The 26,616-nt window shown below is 42.0% G+C and overlaps 1 protein-coding gene across 3 annotated transcripts in view; it reads right to left on the minus strand.

The window, feature by feature from the left end:
- Positions 1 to 26,616, minus strand: part of cadpsa (Ca2+-dependent activator protein for secretion a) — a gene marked incomplete at its 5' end in the record, with an annotated part of 352,388 nt that overhangs the window by 24,247 nt on the left and 301,525 nt on the right. For 2 of the 3 annotated variants that reach the window (XM_084025306.1, XM_084025304.1), the window contains 6 exons: positions 10,418 to 10,525; positions 12,163 to 12,195; positions 12,798 to 12,881; positions 15,700 to 15,774; positions 25,529 to 25,676; positions 26,384 to 26,539. In XM_084025306.1, coding sequence (XP_083881432.1) covers positions 10,418 to 10,525; positions 12,163 to 12,195; positions 12,798 to 12,881; positions 15,700 to 15,774; positions 25,529 to 25,676; positions 26,384 to 26,539 — 604 coding nt within the window. The remainder of the gene's footprint in view (positions 1 to 10,417; positions 10,526 to 12,162; positions 12,196 to 12,797; positions 12,882 to 15,699; positions 15,775 to 25,528; positions 25,677 to 26,383; positions 26,540 to 26,616) is intronic. The other variant, XM_084025305.1, reaches the window with a different exon arrangement.

Raw genomic sequence — 26,616 nt, forward strand, 5'->3', positions numbered from 1 at the left:
ACTCTATAGGGGGAGTGAAATGGAATAAGCCAGCAAGCACTTGAGGGTCCCGCCGAGCACCTGAATGGGATAGAGGGGTGGAGTGACGGAGGGGGGTTTGGGGAAGGTGAATGGCCTTCTTTTTGGGTCCAATTTGTCTCTTTTCACCCCGCTCGCCCTGCTCCGGCTCTGACAGATGTACAAAGAGGGAGCGGCGCTGGGCCACTCATCCACATTCGCCCGTGAGCAGCTGTCACTTTTGTTGGACAAGTTAATCAAACAAATGCCACCATACCTCCCTTTTTAACAAGGCAGAGGGAAAGAGGGAGAGAAGGGGGTGTAAAAGAGTGATAGAGACCCGAGAGACGACATGTACGTCCTCGATCAATTCCCCCTGCTCGCCCTGATCAATAAACCAGTGGGACTCCACAAAGGAGAATTCTCCATTAAACTTGTGTTGCCCTCCTCTCGGGATGATCCTTCGGCGTTTCCTCCTGGTGGCACGGCGCTGGGAAAGCTCAGAGGATTTAGACGTGAAAGGAACGAAGCAGGGAAACCAAATGCTCTCTCAGTAATTACTAAGGACTCTAAGCTGCTTACTGACTTCATTAAACGGAAGTGAAACCTTTTCAGAGCGTGTTTTTGAACAGTCACACAGTCCATCTAACCTGTCCTGCTCGGCTGGCCTTTTATACGATTGTGGCCATTATTTCCCTCCCTGTTGTTGTGTAATCCTTTTACTGATATTTTACTTCAACCTAAATGAGATTAGCGACTGGCATGAAAAACAACATCAAATTGTTGTGGACGGAGGCGAACGGACGTCTGCTCATTGTCTCTCAGAAGGATTTATCATTATTGTCATGTGGGTCCATGTCATGCTATACACATGATGTTACAGGGTGTTACTTTGGTTATTGGATGTCAGTATCGGAAAGAAAAAACATCAGAAAATGATCATTGTTTTTTAAAGACTGGGTGAATGTCAGTCTTTTCATTAAAGTGATGATTCAACTTTTCAAACTTCCTATTATCACATTTTTACTTTAGTTATTTCTCGGACGTTTCCATAATAGTTTTCACTTTTCCTTCGGCGGTAAAACATCTTTATTCCATCTGCCAGGCTGGAGGAGTTAAGTTTGCGCGTTGCCTGAGCGCAGCGTTGATTACATTGTTCACTTGGCGTGGCCGTGGGCCGGTGGTTCATGACCGGACCAGCAAAGTGGTGAAACATCTCCGGACAGCCAAGTGGTCTGACGGCAGCTACATAGTCTGCTGGCATTCAGTGGCCCCCCTCCCTGCACCGCCCATCCCACCCGCAAACCCATCGGCCATGACCAAAATACGCCGGCGGCGACAACAATCTCAAATCCCCCAATCTGCAGCTCATGGTGACCCCTGCCCCCCCTGCTCCGCCACAGTCGTCCAGAGAGACGGGGGGAGCAGCGGCGATTAAAAAGTGCTTTAACTTTGGTCACACAGAAGTGCAATCTCACCACGCTTGTGAATGTGATAACTACCCAAGGTCAACGGAAATACTTCAAATCAATCAATGAGCCACACTCCTAATCCCCTCTGGGCAAAGGCAGATTAAGTGTATAATTGACCTGTGTAATCCCAGTATCTGCAGCCCCGAGGGCAAGGAAGGGGAAAGGGGGAGGTGGCTCCTAGACTCTGCAGCACCATCACTGTCTGCAACCCCCCCCCCCAACTGGGTAGGGTGGGTGTCATGGGGCAGGAAGCTGTGGTATATCAGTGCAGGGCTGGATTTGGCTCAGGATAAAGACATGGCTTTTTTTAATCAATGATCCGCAGGCTGCCACACTAAATCTCCCTTCAGTGTCATTTAAGCACATCTGTCTTAATCCGGCCCTCTTCAGCCACTCTTTCAAGAAGTAAACCGGGGGGCAAATTAATTTTACCCTCACACGCACACACACACACACACACACACACACAGGTGTGAACAGAATAAAGGTGTCGTGACTGACATGTCTGACTGCACATGGATTATGAGAGTACAGACAAGAGGATCAATATTTAGTTAGTCATTTGCTTGTTTGTGCGACCGCTCTGACGCATCAAGAGTCAAGTGCTGGTGAAAAATTGTCAAAGCTACTTCCACGCTCGCTCAATCAGCTTCAGAGCAATTTCACAACCACAGAAATAAAATATGAGAAGAATTCCATGATTGGATTGCTAGTCAGGATTGTGGCGAGTAAACTAACATCAAGTCAATCTGATTGATTCAAAGACCAAAAAGTAAGACATCCTGCCCCCCCTCCAGGCGTCTTCAGAAAAGTGGGTCTAATGTCAATAAGAATCCACCATTGTGTGTCAGAACATGGGGATTAATGTCTCCAGTTATTGAGACGTTGTTTGTTTAACATTACCAGCATTAGAGTACATATGGGCCTGTCTGCTCCAGACCTCACATGAGTGTTGACACATATTTAGAAAATGATGAGGCCCGATAATCTGCTTACTGTCGTTGATATTAGAAGGCATCTAGAGTTCTAATATTCTTGAGTTGTGTTCTAATATATTCTGTTCTATTTTATTATGTTCCATTTTATAATTTTATATTCTAGTATGTTCTATTCTGTTCTATTATCTTCTGTTCTATTCTGTTCTATTTTATTATGTTCTATTTTGTTCTATTCTATTCTGTTCTTTTTCTATTCTGTTCTATTCTATTCTGTTGTTTTCTATTCTGTTGTATTCTATTCTGTTCTATTGTATTCTATTCTGTTCTATTGTATTCTGTTCTATTGTACTCTATTCTGTTCTATTCTGTTGTATTCTGTTCTATTGTATTGTATTCTGTTCTATTCTATTATGTTCTGTTCTATTCTGTTGTATTCCATTCTATTCTGTCTATTCTATTCTGTTGTATTCTGTTCTATTGTACTCTATTCTGTTCTATTCTATTATGTTTTCTTGTATTCTGTTCTATTCTGTTCTGTTTTGTTGGCCGGCCGTCAGCAGACCAAACACACATTGTTGTTGATCTTCAGATATGTGTGAAATGAAAGCTGATTAAAACATTGAAATGTAATCTCTTTACTGTGGACTGTATTGATGGACTTCTTCCATGACTTTAATCTCATCAAACAGCATCACAATGTGTCCCGGCGCTCACCAACACATCATCACATCATGCAACACATGATCACATGATCACATCATCTAGTCTTCCAGAAGAACATGGATTAGAGTGGAAATGGTTTCCTAAGCACCTTGTTGTCTTTGTGTCCAGTGTCTGTTCATGTTTTGCTCTTCTTTCCTTTTTTATTTTTCACATTCATTTGGAATGATTAGAAATCTCACCATAAAGAAAAGAACAAAGCAAAGATTAAGGGGAGTCCATCCTGAAGCAAACTTTTAAAATGTTGCAAAACATAAATGCTAACTGGACGCATTAGTTGGTGCTGTAGCAGAAGTCCAGGTTGTGAACCGGAGTCAATCAAGTGGACTTGGTCATCCAAACATATCAAACTCATCTCCAACAGAAACACAGAGAGGCCTTCAGGGACTGGTTTTAACGGGGTTTTCATTCACCCAGTCTTAATTGGTCTTTCATAATGATGAAATGGTATACAGAGTTTTAGGACTATAGCATCATTGTCTGGAGAAAGAATATACTTTAGAAAGAAGCATTTCTGTAATGCCTATTTGTCTTTTTGTTTTTGATGGGTTTTTGTTTTTTACAAACACTGTATCATTTTGCTGGAATAAATACAGAATCAATACATACAAACTAAAGTTATTTGTGTAAAGTTCATATTTCACTGTGACCTTTAAACCCAGTCTTGGTTTATTCTACTGTATACTTTATGACAGAATCACACTCTGATTGAACCAGTCAGAGGACAGTAAGTGTGTAATTAAAGTCCATTCTTTAGACCTGCAGCTGATCTAATGGAGAGGGGAATTAGATACGCTATCACTTTAAGACACATTTACATCATCAGGTTCTAGGCATGCAGCTTTAATGAGTCTAAAAGTTAACATGACAGTAACTCTTGTTCAACACAAGAGAATAGAAGAAGTCTGTTGCTTTTAACTTGTTACTAGCTGGACTTCTTCACTGGTTGTTGTGTCTAATACAGTTCTCCTGGGGGCTAAGCCCCCCTGCCTTTAAATCCTACTGACTTCTCTGGTGCCAAGGACATCAAGGGCCCTAGTTTCGTAGACCAGGCGTAGTCGGCGCGCAGCTCACCTCCGCCACGCCGACGGGGTGTGTCCGCCTGGACTTTGCAAGTTTCGTGCACCGCGAAAGCTAGCGCAGGCACTCCTCCCGTCACTCCCACCCGCGCAAGTGGGAAAGAGGGAGGAGAAGAAGGCGTGAGTGGGAGACGAGGAGGAGACGAGGCGTGGAGTGGGATTAACACAGCCGATTCAGATCTTCACCAATCAAATGAGCTCCTCTCCTCACCTTTAATGCGCCAGGCGAGGTGCAGTGCAAGTTTCGTCACTTGACAACCCAATGACAGAAGCAGCGCCGCCTCCCACCACGCTCATCACACGCTGTGCGTGCGTATAGTCATAATAATTATAATCCCGATATTATATCACTATAGAAATTGTAGGCACATTTTAGGCATGTCTATCACAAAACAGGGTCAGGGCGCACAGCAGTAGACATAATGGTGGCGAGAACCCGGTGCCTGCACGAGCCGGCTGGGCCATTCGTCATCATCATCACCGTCTTCATCATCTGCGCTCCACAGCTGCACCGGATTCCCCTTCCAACACCAGAACGGCGGGACACCGGGACCTCGCCCGCCGCTCAGACCAGCTGCAGCCCCAACTCCGGTTCCAGCTCGTGGCAAAGTTGCGCGTTTCCACGGACACGGACAACAGGCTGCCGAGGCGCGAGACCAGGCACGAGCTGCTGTATTTTTTAAAAATATTTTTTCAGGCATAGACGCATTTTATTAGCAATGGATAGATATGAAAAACAGGAGAGAGAGAGGGAGAAGTTTTGGTCCGAGAGGTCCAAGTTTCAGCTGTGTTAATTCAGTCAGGCTGAGTTCCCTATATATCTGCCTTTGATCTGATGTCAGATGTGACGGGACAATCTATATAGATATACATTTCACGTGTTGATTCAGTTAGTTGCATAAAATAGTGTTTGTTGTGACAATTTATTGCATTTAAATGTGCCTGGAACTGTGGAAACCTGCCTGTGAGGTCTTGGTGACGTGTGCGCACTGCGCGCCGGTGAGCCAAACTGCCACTCCACCAGCTGTAATTCGCCTTACGCCAAGAGTAGACCAGGTTGGAGCTGGCGGGCTTTCCGCGCAGTCTCGGCGAGGCTTTTTGCCACGAAACTTCCGCTGCGCCAAGCTGAATCTGTGACGCCTCCCCCTGCTGCGCCGCCACACCCATCTTGGCGCAGGCCATCCACCAAACTGCCAAACTGACCGTGCGCAAGGCTGCGCTGGTCGAAACTTGCATTGCACCGGCTCCGCCACCCTGCGCCACCCTGTGCTGCGCCACGAAACTAGGGCCCCAAGTCTTCCACAACCTTTTTTTCACCATTGAAGACATATTTTAAACTTCTCCAGACAGCTTTTCAAACGTAATACTTAAAAATGTGCATAAAAGCCCTTTGAGGAAACCCGGCTGATGTCACAGTGACTAACGAAGTATGAAATCGAGTGAAAAGCTTAGTGTTGTTACTGGGGAAACAAACATGTGTCTGATATCATATTAAAAGTTCATGCTTGACCCAACAGTTTGTAAAGGGGTTCACTAACATGAGTTCTTGTTCTTCAAACACAAATATACTGTATATGATAATAAAGGCATGTCTGGATCTGGATGGATGATAGAAATCAGACATATAGAAACTCCTTTAAATCCAGAATCAAGCAGGAATGTGTTATCTTTAAATCAGCGAGAGAGAGAGAAAGGACTAGATAAAAAGGTGGAGTTAGAAGAAAAGCACAACAGAGCTGCAGAGAGCAGCCAGAGACACCTTCATGGTCGCGGGCGCCGCCGCTGGGAGAGCTAATACAGGGTGACAACCAAGAGAAGCCGGGGTGAGATCAATCCCAGCAGAGGAGGAGAGGATACATGGCAGAGCGACCGTCACGATGCTGCCTCTCTGTCAGCCTCCGTCAGGACGGACAGGAGGAAGAGGACCGGAGACGCGGCACACCTCAAGGCCTCCATCAACACTGCTAGTGCCAAGGATAGACAGACCCAACTGTGTTCAGTGTGCAGAGACTCAACCATGAAGTGCACACCATCTGGATGAAGAGGAGTTGCTTCCTCAACCTGCCATCAACCTTCAACACAATGAAAGAGCTCATGCTGCAGCTAATTGATTGAGCTATTTATACAGTGATCCTAGTAATGGTAGTAAGGGAGCCCCCATGTCTTTGAAAACCTGTTCTCAATACTACAGCAATGTAAAAAAAATATAAGTACATTAAAAAAAATGTAGCAAAGCAAAAATAACATTTAAAATGAAAACATTACATGTACATGTTTTAAAATAAATGATTGTAATTTGTAGATACAAAACCCAATATTATAATAACAGTATTGATAATAATAATTATTGTTATGATTAATTTATTTTTTAATTTTTTTAATTTGCGTTTTCCCTCATCTCAAAATTCCTCCCACTTCACCTGATGTCCTTGATGTCTTTATACTTTTCCTTGTTAAATACGATCTGGTTCAGGTGATCTGATCAGAACCTCATTAACGAGAATGAGGTGTGGCTGTGTTTGAATTCAACCGACACTGGAATTTTATATCTGCCATACGACAGCAAAAAAATGGAACAAATAAAACATAACTTAATTATGTAATAATAATTGTATGTATTTATTATAGTCTCTAAATGTCGGCCCTGCGATTGGACTGGCGACCTGTCCAGGGTGTACCCTGCCTTCGCCCAATGACAGCTGGGATTGGCTCCAGCCCCCCCGCAAGCCTGAATACAGGATAAACGGTAGACGATGGATGGATGGATGGATGTATTTATTATATTTAATGGCAGGCAATTGATGGGAATTGCAAATACGATTCTGATATATTATATATTATTAAACATTATATTTAAAAACAATACAATATATATATTAATAAAATAAATAACAATTTTACAAAAATAATATCATCATTCACTATATTGCCAGAAGTATTGACTCACCCATCCAAATAATTGAAATCAGGTGTTCAATCACTTCCATGGCCACAGATGTATAAAAGCAGCACCTAGACATGCAGACTGTTTCTACAAACATCTGTGAAAGAATGGGTCGCTCTCAGGAGCTCAGTGAATTCCAGCGTGGTACTGTGATAGGATGCCACCTGTGCAACAAGTCCAGTCGGGAAATGTCCTCCCTCCTAAATATTCCACAGTCAACTGTCAGTGGGATTCTAACAAAATGGAAATGATTGGGAACGAGAGCAACTCAGCCAAGAAGTGGTAGACCACGTAAAATGACGGAATGGGGTCAGCGGATGCTGAGGCACATATTGCACAGAGGTCACCAACTTTCTGCAGAGTCAATCTCTACAGACCTCCAAAATTCATGTGGCCTTCGGATTAGATCAAGAACAGTGTAGAGAGCTTCATGGAATGTGTTTCCATGGCGATCAGCTACATCCAAGTCATACCTCAGCAAGTGCAATGCAAAGTGTCGGATGCAGTGGTGTAAAGCACGCCGCCACTGGACTCTAGAGCAGTGGAGACGTGTTCTCTGGAGTGACCAATCACGTTTCTCCATCTGGCAATCTGAATGACGAGTCTGGGTTTGGCGGTTGCCAGGACAACGGTACTTGTCTGACTGCATTGTGCCACGTGTAAAGTTTGGTGGAGGGGGATTATGGTGTGGGGGTGTTTTTCAGGAGCTGGGCTTGGCCCCTTAGTTCCAGTGAAAGGAACTCTGAATGCTTCAGCATACCAAGAGATGTTGGACAATTCCATGCTCCCAAGTTTGTGGAACAGTTTGGGGATGGCCCCTGTCTGTTCCAACATGACTGTGCACCAGTGCACAAAGCAAGGTCCATAAAGACATGGATGAGAGAGTTTGGTGTGGATAAACTTGACTGGCCTGTACAGAGTCCTGACCTCAACCCGATAGACCACCTTTGGGATGAATTAGAGTGGAGACTGAGAGCCAGGCCTTCCTGTCCAACATCAGTGTGTGACCTCACAAATACACTTCTGGAAGAATGGTCAAAAATTCCCATAAACACACTCCTAAACCTTGTGGAAAGCCTTCCAGAAGAGTTGAAGCTGTTATAGCTGCAAAGGGTGGACCGACGTCATGTTAAATAATTGTTACATCATATCATTTTTTGCATTTTTCCTTATATTCTACAACTTGGTGGCAGCCCCCACTTTGATTTATTATAATTATTTATTCCCAGCATCAACTTTTTCTCAACTAAGCAGCATAGTGGTCCTGTTTCTCGCTGGATGGACATATCCCTTATCCTGTAGCTCGGATTCTCCTTTGTCTGTATGAGGTGTCACACTTTCTCATGACAAAAAGTTTGAGCAGTCTCTCGAACACATGAGTTTTAAAGGTAGCTCTGGAAACAAGTCCGGTGGCTGCTTAGCCATCTTAAAGTTATCTTTTGTGCCCATTTTTCAATTGATTAACTGTTGTTTGCTGACTCAGAAAGAGAGAGCGTCACTGAGGATAATCCCTCCTTGAGATCAGCACCAATAGCACACAAACACCATGAGACAAAAGGGTACACGGCGAGGACGGCGGTGTAGAAATACGTGTGAAAACAAAAGCGGAGGTGCAGCTTCTCCAACTGCGGGGATTTTTGAGCACATTTCTAGGAGAAATCCTCCAGTTCGACCTAAGAGGAGCTCAGCAGCCGGGCTTAGAGATTTACTAATTGTTTTGGTGTTACTTGACCTCGCCCCTTAATGGAGGCAAACAGTCATGGGACTGTTTTGCAAGTTGATTACAGCTCAAGATGATTAGAGTCCGCTACAAAGAAGGACACTGATACAAAGAACCATTGGCTTCACAAAGTGAAGCCAATGGTTCTAGATAACAGGAAGTGAAGGCTCGGGATCAACACCCGGAGGAAGGAAGTCAGACTTGACTCCTCCCCGTCTGCTTTCTGTGTCTCCATTCTCAAACTCCCTTCCAATCAGGAAACAGCAGTAGCAACCTCAGAGCTAGCAACTCTGGCAGTGGCATACTCCAGTGACGTTGACTTGACCGACGTACCGATCCGTTCCACTTCACACCAGCTTCCTGATATCGGTTTAGAGCTACAGACAGCTAGCAAACCTTCAGTGTTTTAATGAGTCCAGTGAGCTCCTCCAGAGCTAAAGTATAGACGGGCTTCACCGCTGGGTCACGACCATCAAATAATGGTTTTTTTTGTGTCTGTTTTTAAGGTTTTATGCAGAGTTTTATTTAGCGGGGAATCAGACATGTTAATGACGGGGCTCGACGTTCCATCCAAACAAGTTTCCTCCTGACACTATTTTGCTTCCGCACCACAGCAGCTTCCCAAGCTTGGCACCGCCCACAACCATTGTGATTGGTTGAAAGAAACACAAACCAGCCAGAGCGTTTTTCCCCGATCCGGGAGATGAGATATACTGTAGCCAGACCTTCTACTGTGGAGATGGGCTGGCAAAGCTGGACTAGCAGTCATCTAGCTATGGTCCAACCTTCCACACTCGCCTGCAGCTCCAGCCTAACAAACTCATGGTATCAATATTGTATCGAACATTCTGTTCGCTCGGACATAAAGACAATTATAAATGCAAACTATGTTTTCATATTATTATATTATTATGTAGACTCGGTCAGCATTTAGTGTGTATGATTGCTTGTTAAGCGTAAGTCTTGAAAAACTCGTAGTTTGACTGTTTTGTGAAGAATTGTTGCCGTAGTGTGTGTTTGAGTGTGATTTAAGCTAGCTACCAGCAGCACGAGGTGTACGTAACCTGCGTACTCTCATCTCTCTCATGCGGAGCTCTTCTTTTGTAGTTCAAGGAACAGACTGACATGTTTCATTGACACGCTGGTTGTGTGTTGTTCCCATGTTACAGTTGCAGCAATAAACAAGCGGTCCATCCACCCGGTCTTGTCTAAGTTCATAGCAGCAGAGCAAAAGCTACAAGGTCAGCCCTAATTATTAACAATGAAAAATGTATATAGTATAAATTGCCATAACTCAAATGATCATGAGAGAGGTCTTTTCAAAGCGGTCAGAAAATGACAAAAGTACAAATACCGGAGCTGCGTTACAATCCATTAATCTAGAGTCATTGATGGGATCACATGACTTTAATGGTTTGTGATTGGTTCCCTCCCCTCTCCCTCTGGGATTTGTTTTAATCTCCTCCTGCAGATCATCACAGGTGGAATAAATGAAACTGTGTTGTGACTAAGCCTTGCTTCAGCAGAGAACGAGGTGCTTTACTTACATCAAATAATCTCTCGATGTACACCTCCTCGTTGACCTTCTCCCGCAACATGTCCTGGGAATGACGGACAAACGTCACGTAACCATCGGCGATGTCCATCCCCGGCTTCTGCAGAGGACGAGCGAAAGAGAGAGAAATGAGGAAGTGCTCTGTCAAGTGGTGATATGGAAAAATTGTATTTCACGCTGTTCAGCTGCAATTACACTAAACCCGTGTTTTTCTGTGGACCCCCTTTTTAAACTCACACCATAGACCAGATCACATGGATCAGATCAAGCCTGTTCACTGGTGAACAGCTCGGTTAAGAGTTGATTTCACTCATCAGGTGGGTTTGAGCCTTAAAACTCCTCAAATGGATGTTACATATAGTTAATTTCATTTTACAGAGGGATTTGTAAAAATGTTTCTTTTTGTCACATTTCAAATGCAAGTGTAGGTGATTGACGTGTGTCTGTGCTGGAGAAACTACAATAATGGACTACAAAAAACGCGTTGTCCACTTCTCCCCATGTTGTTGGTTTTATAAGCAGCTGGTCCACTGACCGGCTTCAGTTCCAGCAGCATCTCCTTCCTGTTTGACCTTTTGCTGTATTTACATTTCATTTGTGGTTTTAGTTTTGTTTTTGTCAAATTTTTAACTTGATTGAAATAAATAAAAATATCATTAAATTATTATCACTTTATCACACATTTATCAACACAATTCCAATGACTATATGTCTGCATGAAAGTAATTGTTAAATATGCAAATTGTTTGTTTTCATGAACAGCCGAGGTGTGAGGCACTTTATAAATGTTGCTCTCGCAAGGAATTGTGGGTCGGCGTAATTTCCTTTCCTTTAGTATAGGAAGGTCCGTTGTATCCGATGCTAAAGGAGCTCTGAAAGGAACCATTGGAGCTCCTTTCTTTTGCATTTAGAGAATCCGAACGGCTCTTATCATGACGGCCACTTGTTTACTTCCGGGTCACTTCTTCAGTTCGGAACCTTCCTAAGAGAAGAAGACTATTCCACCGCAGCCGAGGTCTAGAAGTATGGAGACTATAGAAGAGACTGTTGAGGCAATGAAGCAGGAAGTAGAGTTTTCTGTGTTAGACCTGTTTGATCGTGTGACTACAGTTGTGTCGTTTAGAGACCTCGAACATGGTTCTTGAAAAACAACACCTAGATATTGACATTTACATTTTCCCAACATGGTTGAGTTCTAACTAGTGTGTTGAATGTATTATCTTTGTCATAAAACCTTCCCGATACAAAAACATTTTGGCAGTACCTTTGGGAGTATCACGAGTCAAATTTGATTATTGATATCAAAATAAGTTCTAAATGTAATAAGCAAGATCTATTTTCAGACTGAGATCCCATTTACTGGGTTTAGTTTACTTGTGTTTCATTTGTTCTTCATTTCACTTGTGAAGCATGATTGACTATTGTTGTACTCACTCTTACACTCTATATTCATATATCAACTGTTTTATAGGTTTATATTGTTCTCTGTTGGTTTTTGTTCTTCTAATTTTCCTGTTGTAATTTTTGACTAATCTCTGGCACAAGAATTTATTTCCGGATTAATAAAGTTATCTATTAATTAGTTATCTTTTTTGACAAGTGATTGAATAATCCAACCTAACCACATGGATACGGCATTTCCTCCAAAACATATCAGCCTAATTAATTGAGTGAAGTGCATTTTATTGATTAATGAGGTGATGAGACATTTAAGAGAAGTAAATGAGTCTCACTTACAGGGACGTCCACATACTTCGAGGCAGCTTTCACCTTCACATAGAGGAGAGAGAAGTGGATGAGAACACATGCAGGACTCCAGCTGTGACACCTTTAATCCAGGACAAAGGCACTGTGCTTTAGGACCAGCTGAAGTGGCAACAGTGACCCATGTGGTGAGTTCAACTGCAAAAGTGCACTCGCAAATTCAATAAGCAGCCATTTGTAATGCTGTGGGCAACCAGCTGAGGTGTTAAGCTATTTGGTACACTAAAGATTAAAGTGGAAAAAAAAAACAATATTTAAAATTTCAGCAGGATTGATCATTAGATGTAATTTAAAAAATATATATTGTAAAGTCTCAATGAACAAGATCCAGAATATATCAAATAGAAAGACTTTTGCTGAGGGCATCCTAAAAGAATTGGATCCCAAGAAATACAGTGGAAAATAAAAAAGTACACAGTATTTAAAGAACACACAGAAGTGAAAATATTAAAAATGTCATTTATATTTGTTCAGTACATCGTAAAGCTTCATCTGCATAGGAACACAACTACTACAAGTACGGAAGTCCGAATATAGAGTTAAAGGTAAGGTTGATAAAAGTAATGTTCATAAGCAGCAGTACAGTGTACAGTAGTTGACCTACTTACTGTGAAAGATAGGAAGGAGGAGAAGAGCGTTCCCTCATCATACCTGGAGAGTTTGGCTAACACACTCTCTAGGATGACCACAAACTGAGAAAGAAGCGAAGAAGAAAAAATCTCTTTACTTCTGGAAATTAAGCAGCCTCACAAAAAAACTGCAATCAAATGTCAGGAGGTATAAGTTATCTACTTAAGCACCAGTTGTGGAGTTGTGTTTAGTATCTTAAATACGGCAAAGGCCGTCATGTCCCCATTGTTTCTACCCGTGTATGTGCTCGTGCATCTTTATATATAAAGATTTCATACAGAATGTTTTTTCTTTCAAGTAGTAACTCCTTTGTAAGATATTATTTTTAAAAATCCAATGTAACATTAACTTGATATTGGTATTAGAAATATTTTCATACATAATTCATGTTTTGTTATGAATTAGGATGTTGGTGGTTGATGGTATTAATCTGAAAGGTAAAACCATCTAATTTTACTCAATGGCCTTTGTGCCCTGTCATGTTGCCTTGGTGCCCCTAAAAAAAAAGGAAAGTGAAGGCCAAATGTCCTTGCCCCTAAAATGACAAAATTCCAACCCTGGCTCAGACCAATTATTTTCAATATATGCCTCCTTTAGGCAATATCATTAGAAGACACTCTATAAACTTCCACTGTTATGCAGATGATACTCAATTATATCTATCAATCAAGCCTGAAGAAACCAAATGTGTTGATGACATAAAATCCTGGATGACCTGTTAAACTCAGATAAAACGGAGGTTATTGTACTTGGGCCTAAACTCCTCTGAAGCTCGCTGTCTAAAGATTGAGTCTCTTTGTGGTTGTTTTGAGTCTCATTGTAGTTGTTGAGTCTCTGTGTGGTTGTTTTGAGTCTATTTGTGGTTGTTTTTAGTATGTGTGGTTGTTCTGAGTCTCTGTGTGGTCGTTTTGAGTCTCTTTGTGGTTGTCTTAAGTCATTAATTCATTACCCAGTGGCAAGCCTGAGGCCTGGGGCCCATACTCCTCAGCGAGTTCAACATACCAGGGTATCTTTCAGTTATCCAGCTTAAGTAACCCTTACAAAGGCAATCGGAGATAAGCGGTCACACAAAGCTGGTTATCAACTCGTTAAGTCAACCCAAGGTTTCCCTGTCGAGCTATGAGCGCGTGCACATGAAAGAGGCGGCGTTTGCAGCATTTGACCAATCACAAACATGGATCAGTCTACGGGCAGCATATTTCACGTACGAGGTGCGAACCATAATCTTACAGAAATACGAAGAAGTTAATATAATACAGGTAAAAAGCAACAGTTTCATCTGCCAAATGCAGGAAGGACAGCTGGCAAAAACCGACTGTGTGAATTAGTGTGAATAGTATTAATAGTCGTACAATATGACTGCCTCATCATAAGGGCACTACTAGATCTGATTGATTAAACACATTATGTGCGCTGATAGCTCAGTGGTAGAGTTGCCGCCCCATGTAGTCTCCCAGCCCCCAAATCCTGCTTCCTAGTACAGGCCCCTGGTCTATGAAGCAGGATTTGGGCTTAGTGAGGTAACTTCAGGGTTACCTCTGGGTGTTCCGCCCTACGATGCTGGTTCATTTCTTACCGGGGTAGATCGCCATGGTAACTAGCTGCAGAGCTAACCTGCTCCGGAGCAGGTTATGTTCCTGATAAGAGATCAACGTGAAGAAATTCACCGCCTACTGACCAATCAGCTCTCTTGGAAAATGGCATCAGAATTTGTAAAAGATCCCGTGGAGCTCGTTGCGCGGATAAAAAAAAAAAAAAAAGAAGAAGCTTGTGGATCGTGGATCGGGTCTCTTAGGATAATGAGTGTTCAGAGACCGGCAAAACCCTTTTTTTTCTGAGAGATACAGATTCTCATTGGAGGGAATGACTTTTCTGCGTCAGCGTACAGTCTACTCACCACTTTTTTTTTTAAAGATTATTTAAAAAAATAATTTAAAATACTTTTGGCTAGAGCGCCTTTCAAGCCTTTTTATTAATTTTTTCAGACAGTGTGGAAACAGGGAGAGAGGAAAGAGGGAGATGACATGCAGGAAATATGTATAGGATAATAGGAGTCGAACCCGGGACCACCATGTCAAGGACGTTGAGCCTCTGTACATGGGGCGGCTGCCCTAACCACTGCGCCACCAGACACCCCAATCTACTTACCACTTTGAATTATGTATTTATATTTATTTTATCTTTTACACCGCCGGGATTGCAGCTGAAAGAATGAGGTTGATATTGTCATAGACCACGCCATAAGAATACATCCAAGCAAACATTTATTTTGTTAAAATTATTTTTTTTTTTTACCTTATTGCGGGAGGACAGTGTGAGAGTGAAAGGGGCGAGAGAAAGGGACGAGATGCTTTAAGATAAGGCCGCAGGGCAGATTCGAACCGAGGATCACTGCAGGGAGCCTCAGTACATGGGGCGGTAACTCTACCACTGAGCTATCAGTGCATCTAACACATGAACTTAATCTGTCAAATCTAGTAGAGCCTTATGATGATGTGATATTAAGTTACGCATTCACACATTTGGCAGACGAAACTGTTGGTTTTTACTTGTATTATATTAACATCTTCGTATTTCTGTAAGTTTTCTGTAAGATTATGGTTTGCTACTCGTTCGTGAAATATGCCGCTCCGCTGCCCCGTAGACTGATCCATGTTTGTGATTGGTCAAATGCTGCAAACCCCGCCTCTTTCATGTGCACACGCTCATAGCTGGAAAGGGAAACCCTGGTTGACTTACAGAGTTGATAACCAACTTTGTGTCACCGCTTATCTCTGATTGCCTTTGATAGGGTTCCTTAAGCTAGATAACTGGAAGATACCCTGGTATGTTGAACTGGCTTCGTAGTCAAGGGCTCAGGTTGCCTCCTCCTCCTCCTACCTTTGCTACAAGCAGAGTTATCATCTCCTTCACCGTCTCTTCGATTAGATCATCAATTTGTGAATGGTACTGTCTCTACAGAGGAAGGAAAACACAAAGATATTCTCATCATCATCTGTTTGTTCTAAACTAGAGCTGTACCACATTTGGCTTTAATACTTAAAACATCATCTTAACATGTTGCTGATGAGCTGCAAAGCAGAGATCTATATGACTACTGAGCACATGATCACATTTTTACCATGATGTTCATTAAGACAAGCAGTACTAACCCCATGTTAGCAAACGCTAATGTTAAAGTCAACTGGAATCACACCCTGATGTTTTTGTGAAATACGCTTTTTTTTTTTTTTTTTAAATCTTAGTCAAGCTCATAAGAGAAGCTCAGTCTCCTCTCTGTGTCCAGGACATACATGGATGTAGCATGTTAGCCTCGCTTAGCACAAAGCCTGTCAGTGATATTCTGCACATGGTGTCTTTATCCTAAGCTAGGCTAAACATACCAGACGTACAGGTTGCACATGACATATCAATTCAATTCTATTTCACGTCTTCAGAAAACCAGACCAGACCAGACACGTATTTCTCCGCGGCGGTCGACAAGTGCTTCTGCTCAGCTGTTGTTCCTTCAGAGCTATTTTTTTCCATTAAACCCCATAAAATTAATACGCCATGTTTCTGTAACCAAGAGGTTTGTACACTTCTTGTATTTATCCGTTGAGAGAGAGAAAGAGACCGAGAGAGAGAGAGGGACACACACACACAGACAGAGAGAGTGTGTATGGTAGTAGACGGTAGTAGTGCAGATATACCGTTGAAATACACATATTTTTTTTATCTACTCTTCACATTTATTAAATGTATTGTCTCTTCCTGTTTCCCAGTGCGAGTTTAGATACACATATATGATCGCGTTTGTCAATCGCGGAGGGCCGCGCCTATTCGCGGCACTCCGCGTCTGGTGTGAATGACACTATCGCTTAACAGGGGCGCCGAATGGAAGCGGGCTCCGCTACGCGTCCATTCGCGGCGCTTCCGCGTCCGGTGTGAACCAGGCGTAAATGATCAATATGGCGGTCATTTTCCAAATTGGCTGCCAGTGACAACTGCTTTTAGATCAATTTTCATATTAATGATGGATATCATGTGATGTTGATTATATATCAAGGATATGGATTTATCTGCATTGGACTTGGGAACTATCATTTAGATTATAATTTTTTTTCAAGATTGTGACCAAGATGGCAGCCGACGAGCAAAAAATGGTAGTTGCAATAAAGTTGCATAGATTCCTCTGATTTGGATGATCTTTGTGTCGTTATATTTTTCTGGATCTGAAGTAAATCAAAAATCAGAATTGCTCAGAAGCTTCAATTCAAGACTCAAAATATGTGATAGTCTAAGTAGGTCCAGCACGGTAATATGGGGTCAGTTCAGTCTCATTAATAATGAATGCACAGAGAAGGATTCACAAATGTATTTTGTGATTTATATATAAATGACTCTCTTCTCTCCTACATTTCGTTTTAAATTAATGTAATATAAATCCATAATTATATGAATTACATTTTTTTTGTGCAATTTTCATCAAAAATGTATTTGTTTGTTGTTACATTTATATACAAACTGTTAAACTTGAATTTACAAGACGCTTTTCATTTGTGAACTTGTTTGCATTTGTTTGTGAACTGGTCTGTATTTGTTTGTGGATTTTTGAGACTCTCCTGACGTGGCTGGATTCACAAATGCACTTTCTGTAGCCAATCAGATGCCTCCCTCGTTTTCAGCCAATCACATGACTGCATTCCCACGAGGGGTACCTCACCATGGCAAAGCTTTTTCTCTGCGCATTTTGCGCATTTGCGTTAGCTAACTAGTTAGCCATTATGCTTTTAGACAACGGATCTTAAGCTAACTTACCTAGCATAATATGATCCTACTAACATCAGAAAACATAACTGTATCGGTTATTTGCTTGCTAAAGCTTACCTGTTGTTAATTGCATTTGTGAATCCAGCCACGTCAGGGGAGTCTCAAAAATCCACAAACAAATACAAACCAGTTCACGAACAAATGCAAACAAGTTCACAAATGAAAAGCGTCTCGTAAATTCAAGTTTAACAGTTTGTAAATGTAACAACATACAAATACATTTTTGATGAAAATTGCAAATATTTTTTTAATTCATATATTTATGGATTTATATTACATTTATTTAAAACTAAATGTATTTGTGAGAAGAGAGTCATTTATATATAAATCACAAAATACATTTGTGAATCCTTCTCTGTGCATTCATTATTAATGAGACTGAACTGACCCCATACGGTAAAGTCTATTTAGCACTCCCACTCCCTCCGTCACAGTAACAGAGAGCTGTGCATTCTAAGGCAGATTTTTTGCACCTGCACTGCCAAACACAACCCTTCTTACATTGACAGGAGACAAGTTCATAGCTGGACTGGCTTGCATCCTGCAGGCATGTCCAGAAGGGTGCATAATAACCCTCAGATGTCTTTGACCAGCCCCATTTACATGGTGAAGGTAGTTCTGGTGTAGGTACCAGCATCTGACCCCACACATGTCCTCCTTGGTAAACTGCTCTCTATTGTTTTTCCTTTGTGTCTTTGAGCATAACTACCAAATGTGATGCTTCTATCTCTTATTATCCATTGTCTATATGCAATTTGATCTAAACACAGTTGTCACTGGTGGCCACCATATTGAAAAGTCTTGATCCCTCTACATGTTCCCCATTTCTCTGGCTATAATTCTACCAAATGTCATGTTTCTATCACCTATTATCCATTGTTAATGTGAAATTTAATCTCAAAACCGGCGGTCACTGGCGGCCATCTTGAAAATGGCCACCATATTGAAAATTTGTTGTGCCTCCACATCTAATTTTGTTCTGTCTTTGGCTACAAGTGTACCAAATTTGACGCTTTTATCATAAAATGCACAATCCTTATATAATTTCTAGCTAAGCTGCCCCACTAGCAGGGAAATGGGTTCATACCAAACTTCTCATCTGATTGAGGCTGACATATAAACACGTGTATACACAGTATTATTCACACTGACAGTCAGATAACAGAAGGACTGAGGCGTTGAGACTGATTCCTACACGATGATACCTTTAACATGGTGTTTCATTCGCTGACACCTCGGCCTTCAAAGCTCTCATTAAAGTGAATGTAGTGAACAAAACCGCAGTGAGATCAAAAATCATTAAAGGTGAACAAACACATGACACCGAAGCACAACATTCAATATTATAAATTGATGTCTGTGAATGTATTCTTTTAAAAAAAATTTCCTTTTAAAACATTATTTTTTATAAAATAATCTAACTCAAATTAAATGATTAATGTATGAATTTGCTCAGGTCATTTTTGATAAATGACACTATTTATGTACTTTTTAACATTTTTAGTGGGATGTTAATGAATGAAGTGCTTTAGAAGTGTTTTAAAGAGCCTCCTGGTCCTCCTATGATTACTCCTGCTCAAGAATGGCTATCGTGGAAACTCGGAGCAGCATCACTGCAAGGAAGAACAGCGACGGCAATAATAGCAATAATTAATTCATTGTCAGCAATTGGTATCAGTCTCGGGATTCTGCGAAATACGAGATCTCTCACTTCCACCCCATGTATATTCAATGCTATCTACACATATGCTAATGAAATCCAAACAATTCAAGTGGAGGACGACGACAGGGAAAACTGATGACTAATTATACATTTGGGAAGCAGAGGGTGAGAATTCAATTGAATTCATAGCCGCACTTACCGAGTCTCTGACAAACTTTCACAAGACAGAGAGGGGGAGAGGAACAGGCAGTGGATAAGGAGAAGATAGAGGTGACATGAAATCAAAATGATGTGAAGACAGCAACAGAAATAAAACATACAGAAAGAATAAAAACAGGAAATAGCAGAGAGAGAAAATAAACTGAAAATGACTTTCATCTGCCGAGGCTGTTCACAGTGTGTTGGGGCGATTGCAGTATATATATATATATATATATATACACATATAGATATATATATATATAGAGATATGTGACCTGCCACGGCAAAACCAGCAACAAGTCGGGTGGGACGAATTCGCGTAAACGACGAAATAAGCTTCTTTTTTTTTTCAAAATGAGTGATTTTCGTTTTTTTGCAGAATATGCAAGTTGAGATCATGACACATGGCTACTTGTTCAGCGCCCGTGTCCCTAGCAGCGGAGGAGCTGGAGCGGAAGATATCAGACGCTATATCTATGGTTACATTTCAACGGGATAAAGACAGCGAAATGGAGGAAATCTGTAACTTTGACTGCAAATGCTATGGAAGAAGAAAGGAGAACTCTCTCCTTGGAAGACATTCATGTAGAGACAAACGTTCTCAAGAGCTTATGTACAGCATACGGATGGATTCTTTAACTGCCGAAAGAGAGCAAACGGACATACAGTAGTTACGTCGGAGATGACTGCATCCACCAAAAAGTCTGCCTGGACCTCTTATTTCATCGGAGCCAACGAAGTCTGCAGGAATACTTTTCAGTTTATTATGGGGTGAGTTTCCATTAACATCCAAGTTATCTACTAGCTAAGCTAGCTCAGTACTGTCGTTTTAAAATTATATGCACATCGAAACTAAGCTGTAATGGGAGGTTTTTGGCTCGTAATGTGGGCATCTGATTTAGAGCATGACATTTTTCGGGAATTCAAAGTTTTATTAATCCCGTGATTGGGACGGGATGGGAATAAAAATCAACGGGAGCGGGCAGGAGCGGGAACGCCATTAATAGATGATGATTTTCAGCCGTGTTAAACAACCAAAAGGACAGACACGTCCATTTTTGTAGTCACCTTTCAGTGAGCCAAAACTATTTTGACTTGCTTCAGCAAGTCAAAAGAACTACACATCCAACAGTGCTTTGACTTCCGGCCGGGCCGGCCACTACCGGAAGTTTAATGCGCGGAGGGAAGTAGAGGCGATGAAGCCGGGAAGCGAGAGCTACAGACTAAAGTCCGACACAATGATCCGTCGGTGAGATTAACTGACTTTATTGGGAAGTCGCAAATATTGCATAGATTCATGCGAGTTGAATGTGATGAAAAAAAAAAAAAAACGGAGTTGGATGGGAGTGGGAGTAATTTTGAGTGGGAGCGGGATGGGAGCGGGAGTCATTCTACAGGAGTGGGACGGGATGGGATTTTTTTTTTACTCCGGCCCGGGATTGGGATGGGATGGGATTTTTTCTCTGGGAGTGGGATGGGACGGGAGTGAAAATCCACTCCCGTGTCATGCTCTAATCTGATTTAACAGTAAATTACTAGTTTCGTGGCGCAGCGCAGGGCGGTGGAGGGTGGCGGAGCCGGCGTAATGTAAGTTTCGACCCGCGCAGCCTTGCGCACGGTCAGTTTGGCAGTTTGGTGGATCGCCTGCGCCAAGATGGGTGTGGGGAGGCGTCACAGATTCAGCTTGGCGTAGCGGAGTTTCGTGGCAAAAAGCCTCGCCGAGACTGCGCTGAAAGCCCGTCAGCTCCAACCTGGTCTACTCTCGGCGCAAGGCGCAAATAAAGTCCATTCATTCAAGGCGAATAACTCAAAATGCCCCGAGGTCGACTTGTTCCTGGTTTTGCCTGGGCTGGTCATATATATATATATATATATATATATATATATATATATATATATATATATATATATATATATATATATACAGGGGTGGATTGGCCATCGGGAGTACCGGGACTTTTCCCGGTGGGCCGGTCACTAATGGGCCGATGGACGGCCGTTTTTTTAATTTATTTATTTAATTTATTTATTTTTTTGCCATGCCTCGCCTTGCTTTGATAACTAGTGTAACTCTCCCGGGCGGCCCGGGGAGAGAGACGTGCACCAGCTCGGCCCACAGTGATCAGCTGCAGACAGAGAGGTGAGAGGTGATGATTGGCCCGGTGGCTTGTCTGTCTACAGAATGGCCCTATGAGAGGCTTTAGAGGCCCAGGAGTCCCACCCACGCATGTTCTAGACCCCCCCTCGTCCAATCACTTTTAATGATGAGGAGTCGATGATGAGAGACGGCGCGAGAGAAAAAAACAACAACAACATAACACCACACGAAAAACAAAAATGGAGAAGGAAAGTAAAAAACGCAAAGGCGGTGCAGAAAAATTGTAGGAAAAGAAAAGAAAAGCTCTAGCAGCACAGGCTGCTAAAAGTTTAACTATCACGCAGATGTTTGCAGCAGGGGCCGGCCTGGCCGGAGCTAGCAGCACCGGAGCAGGTCCGTGTCCTTCACGTGAGTCTGACAGTGACAGAGAGGCTGAAGAGAGTGAGGCTCCCATCACTGCCCTTATGGTGCAGGAGGAGGCTGAAAGAAATGTTGAGGAAGAAGAGACTCCATGTGAAGGAGGTAGCAGGTAGGTGCCTTCCAGAATAGTGTGGATAAACATTCATTAAAATAAATAGTTCAGAACGGTTGCTTAACTGTCTATGAACTTTACTTGACATAATAAATAGCAAACTCTGGATGGTGTGGTGTGTTACAACTAAATCTAGTTATCTAGAGTATTGGAAAACAATAACCATATTCACCTATAATGACATCCCCCAAATCAGGTCACCAGAGTTAAAGTGTTTACAACTTGACAAATATGTATGCTTTACATATTTTTTTCAGTCAGTGTTTATGGTTTATTGTCCTTCAACAGTTTAACATACAGTTCAAATTAATAAAACACTGATTAACTATATTACAGTAAAACATCTGCATACATACTCATGATGCAGTACACAAATTACAAGTATTTCCTCTTATGTCATGCTTCATTGTCTATACATTATGTTGAGCTGTACTATCACTAACATAGTGTATACATCTTTTGTTGTCTGTCTTTCACAGGGCTCTCTATTTGTGTGTGGTTTCTGAGTGACCTGCAGTACCTGGCTGCCAGCCTGCCAATGTCATGATTCACTGCTTGTACCTGTATGAGTGAGTGATAAATAAACACTCTTGAATCTTAAATCCTTTCTCCAGTATCCTTCTTAAGAGCAAGTGAGCAACACAATGCGTAGTTATCATTTATTTTATTCAAGGCTTCAGAATATAAAGGGATATTGTTTAGTATAGTGGTGTTATTAAGAACTTATGTGTTTGTACATCAACGGGGCGATATCTGCGCGCGGATTGTAGTGGGCCGGTCTGGACCAAAAAGTCCAGGGCCAAATTTTTGTCCCAGTCCACCCCTGTATATATATATATATACTATGAAAAGGGTAGCAAATTTAGGAGATTATAAAGTGGCAAATTTAGGAGGAAAAAAAGTAGAAATTAAGAGTTCACAGTCAGGGTAGCTAGCAAACTTCCCAATTTTCTTGTAAATTTGCCACTTTATAATTTCATAAATATGCTACTTCTTTCTCTGAATATTGCCCCCCTCTCTCGGCTCTGTTCTCCCCCCTACGATGGTCCAAACATGCCGTCATACAACAGAGACACACGATCACATGTGATCTTGAAAAGATTGATTCAAACAGTGAAAGTGTGCTTGAAAGTCCAGCTGAGACTCTTTGCCAGAAACAGGAGGCAGGACGCACGCTCGGGAGGATTTTGATTTGATGGTTAAAAAGATGGGTAAATGGACCTACATTTCTATAGCAATTTTCTAGCTAACTAGCTTCTCAAGGCACTTCACACTACATTCAGTCTCTTTTACCCATTCACACACATTCACACACTGATGGCAGAGGAGCCCATCAGGAGCTACACATTCACGTTCACACACATTCACAAACTGATTGTTTAGCCTTCGGGGGCAATTAGGGGTTCTTGCCCAAGGACACTTCGGCATGCAGACTAGAGGAGCCCGAATTAGCTCACCACCTTCTGTAGCTCTGATTGATTAATGAATAGATGTCATCATATTATTGGTTGAATTTTGTTTGGTACTAATGTATGGAAGGATTAATCATATTTTATTTTCCAGGAAGAAAAAAAGATTGGTTGAGATATACAAATATGAATCAATGATTATCCATCCACTATCAACCATTTCTTATCCTGTTCAGGGTCCGGGGCCGGGTCCCAACTGACACTGGGTGAAGGCAAGTCCACCTGGACGAGTAACCAGACTACCACAGGTCTGACACCAAGGTTGCGGTTGAATAGTCAAAATATGAGGTCCAAATGTCTTTTCCTTGACCTCTGGGGAAAACGTCACAGGGTTAAGGAAAGGAGAAGAACTCAAAAGGATTTAGGAAAAGATGACCGCGGTGCTCAGAGAATCCGACCGGACTTTCACTAAGCTACGTCATTATAATGCTGCTGCTGATTGACAGCTGATGATCGACACCGGTGATTGACATGTGTCTGTGCTGGAGAAACTACAATAATGGACTACAAAAAGTGCATCGTCCACTTCTCCCCTGTTGTTGGTTTTATAAGCAGCTGTAATAATGTGGATTTTACCTTTAAGTCATATGTTGCTATAGGATTACCTGTTCATTATTTATTATAGGCCTATAGTGCTTGTTTAACTGATGCTTCTTTTTATTGAACCAACTCTCCAATTTATACTGCTGGAACATGTAAATGTCATCGCCATAGAAAGGATTATCTCATAAATATGGACAGTCAGGTCACGAATATGATTTATCTTTCAAGGTTGGAACTGACATTAAAAAGAGGAATCTAGGCTTCCAGTCATGAGAAATTAAGTTATGCATTGTTTGGAGAAGGGATAAGATCTGTTTCACTCCTTTTTGGAGATTTAATATTTGTTGATTATGAATGTTGTTCATAATCAATAATTCATTGTTTAACAGTTTGCTGTATTTACATTTTATTTCATTTGTTGTTTTAGTTTCATTTTTTTTAAACATGTAAACTTTGTAACATGATTGAAATAAATAAATAATAAATGTCATTCAATTATTATCACTGTCCACACACATTCATCAACACAATTCCAATTACTATATGTCTGCATGAAAGTCATTGTTAAATATGCAAAAAGGCATACTGTTTGATTTCATGAACGACTGAGGTGCGCGTCACTCTCGCAAGGGATTGTGGGTCGGCATAATCTCCTTTCCTTTGGTAAAGGAAGGTCCGTGCTAAAGGAGATCTGAAAGGAAGCATTGGAGCTCCATCCATCCATCCATCCATCCATTGTCTACTGCTTATCCTGTATTCAGGGTCACGGGGGGGCTGGAGCCAATTCCCAGCTGTCATTGGGCGAAGGCAGGGTACACCCTAGACAGGTCGCCAGTCTATCACAGGGCCAACATGTAGAGACAGACAACCATTCACGCTCACATTCACACCTACGAGTCATCAATTAACCTATCCCCATCTTGCATGTCTTTGGACTGTGGGACAGCTGTGAGGCGACAGCTGTGAGGCAACAGTGCTACCCACTACCCCACCGTGAGCATTGGAGCTCTTATCATGGCGGCCACTTGTTTACTTGCGGGTCACTTCTAAAGAACCTTCCTAAGCAAAATAGACTATTCCACCGCAGCCATGGAGACAGACAACCATTCACACTCACATCCACACCTATGGGACATTTAAAGTCATAAATGAACCTATCCCCATCCAGCATGTCTTTGGACTGTGGGAGGAACCCGGAGAACCCACACTGACATGGGGAGAACATACAAACTGGAATGCAGACTGGAACCAAGGCCCCTCTTGCTGTGAGCCGACAGTATGAAGATGAAGACATTCATTTTGAAACATGACTGGGGAAGGCATTTTACCGTTAACTGGACTTTAAAGTTAGAAATTAGATACAATGGTTGTCTCTCTGAGCCAGGTCCTACCTCCTGCCCCAGGTCCATGGCACACAGCTTGGCTGACTGGACCTTGGCGTCCACCATCACGTTGAACATGGTGCAGATGGACTGTGGCACCCGGAATTCTGTGGCCCGGCTGCTCTTCTGCAGCTTGGCCTCAAACGCTGCTCGTGTCCTTTTGAGGAGAGGAAGGACTTAAGACATACTGTGTCATGAGTACTATATTCAGTTGTATTCCTCCAGAGTCTCAGTATTCTACCTCAGTATTCCACCTCTGTATTCTACCTCAGTTTTCTACCTCCATATTCTACCTCAGTATTCTACCTTCATATTCTACCCCAGTATTCTATCTCAGTATTCTACGTCTGTATTATACCTCAGTATTCTACCTCTTTATTCAAACTCAGTATTCTACCTCCATATTCTACCTCAGTAATCTACATCCGTATTCTACCTCAGTATTTTACCTCAGCCCATCAGGACACAAATGTTGCATTCTCTGTTCCTACAAATCAAACGCACAAAGATGCATTGCATTCAGGCAGCTCAAGTAAATTATATTACCATCTGTTACTGAAAGCTGCGTTGAACTTGCAACCAGCGAGAAAGAGGAAAGGACTTTTACCCTGGAGACATTGGAGTCCCATGTTTAAACAAAATAAACGCTGACTTTAATCTTTTTATGTAACGTTACAAAAGAAACTCTGCTGAGGGCAGATGTTATTTATTCATGTATGGTAAATTGTTACTGTTGTAACATTATGTTGCTACATTATTCTTTTAACTTATGACCGTTTGACAACGTTGTGTGTTTCTGCTCATATTTATGAAACCAACCACCATAAATACCAAAATTTCTATTAACTTGAAACCATGTTTTACCGTTTTACACATGACTCAATCATGTCACTGGACATCAGCTTCAGTCGGGTCTCCAGGTGTTTGCCAAACTCCTCCTCTGGCCAATGCAGGTCTCTTATGAAGGTCTGCAGAGCGTCCAGCTTCCAGAAGAGATCCTCCGACGTACCCGAGCCGTTGCTGCAGGACCAACAACACGGGGAGCTTTTAGAAAAGGGTTTGGGAGGATGAACACGGATGTTGCTGCACAATGAAAT

This window comes from Eutrigla gurnardus, assembly GCF_963514095.1.
Source record: "Eutrigla gurnardus genome assembly, chromosome: 2".
In the NCBI taxonomy this organism is placed as follows: domain Eukaryota; kingdom Metazoa; phylum Chordata; class Actinopteri; order Perciformes; family Triglidae; genus Eutrigla; species Eutrigla gurnardus.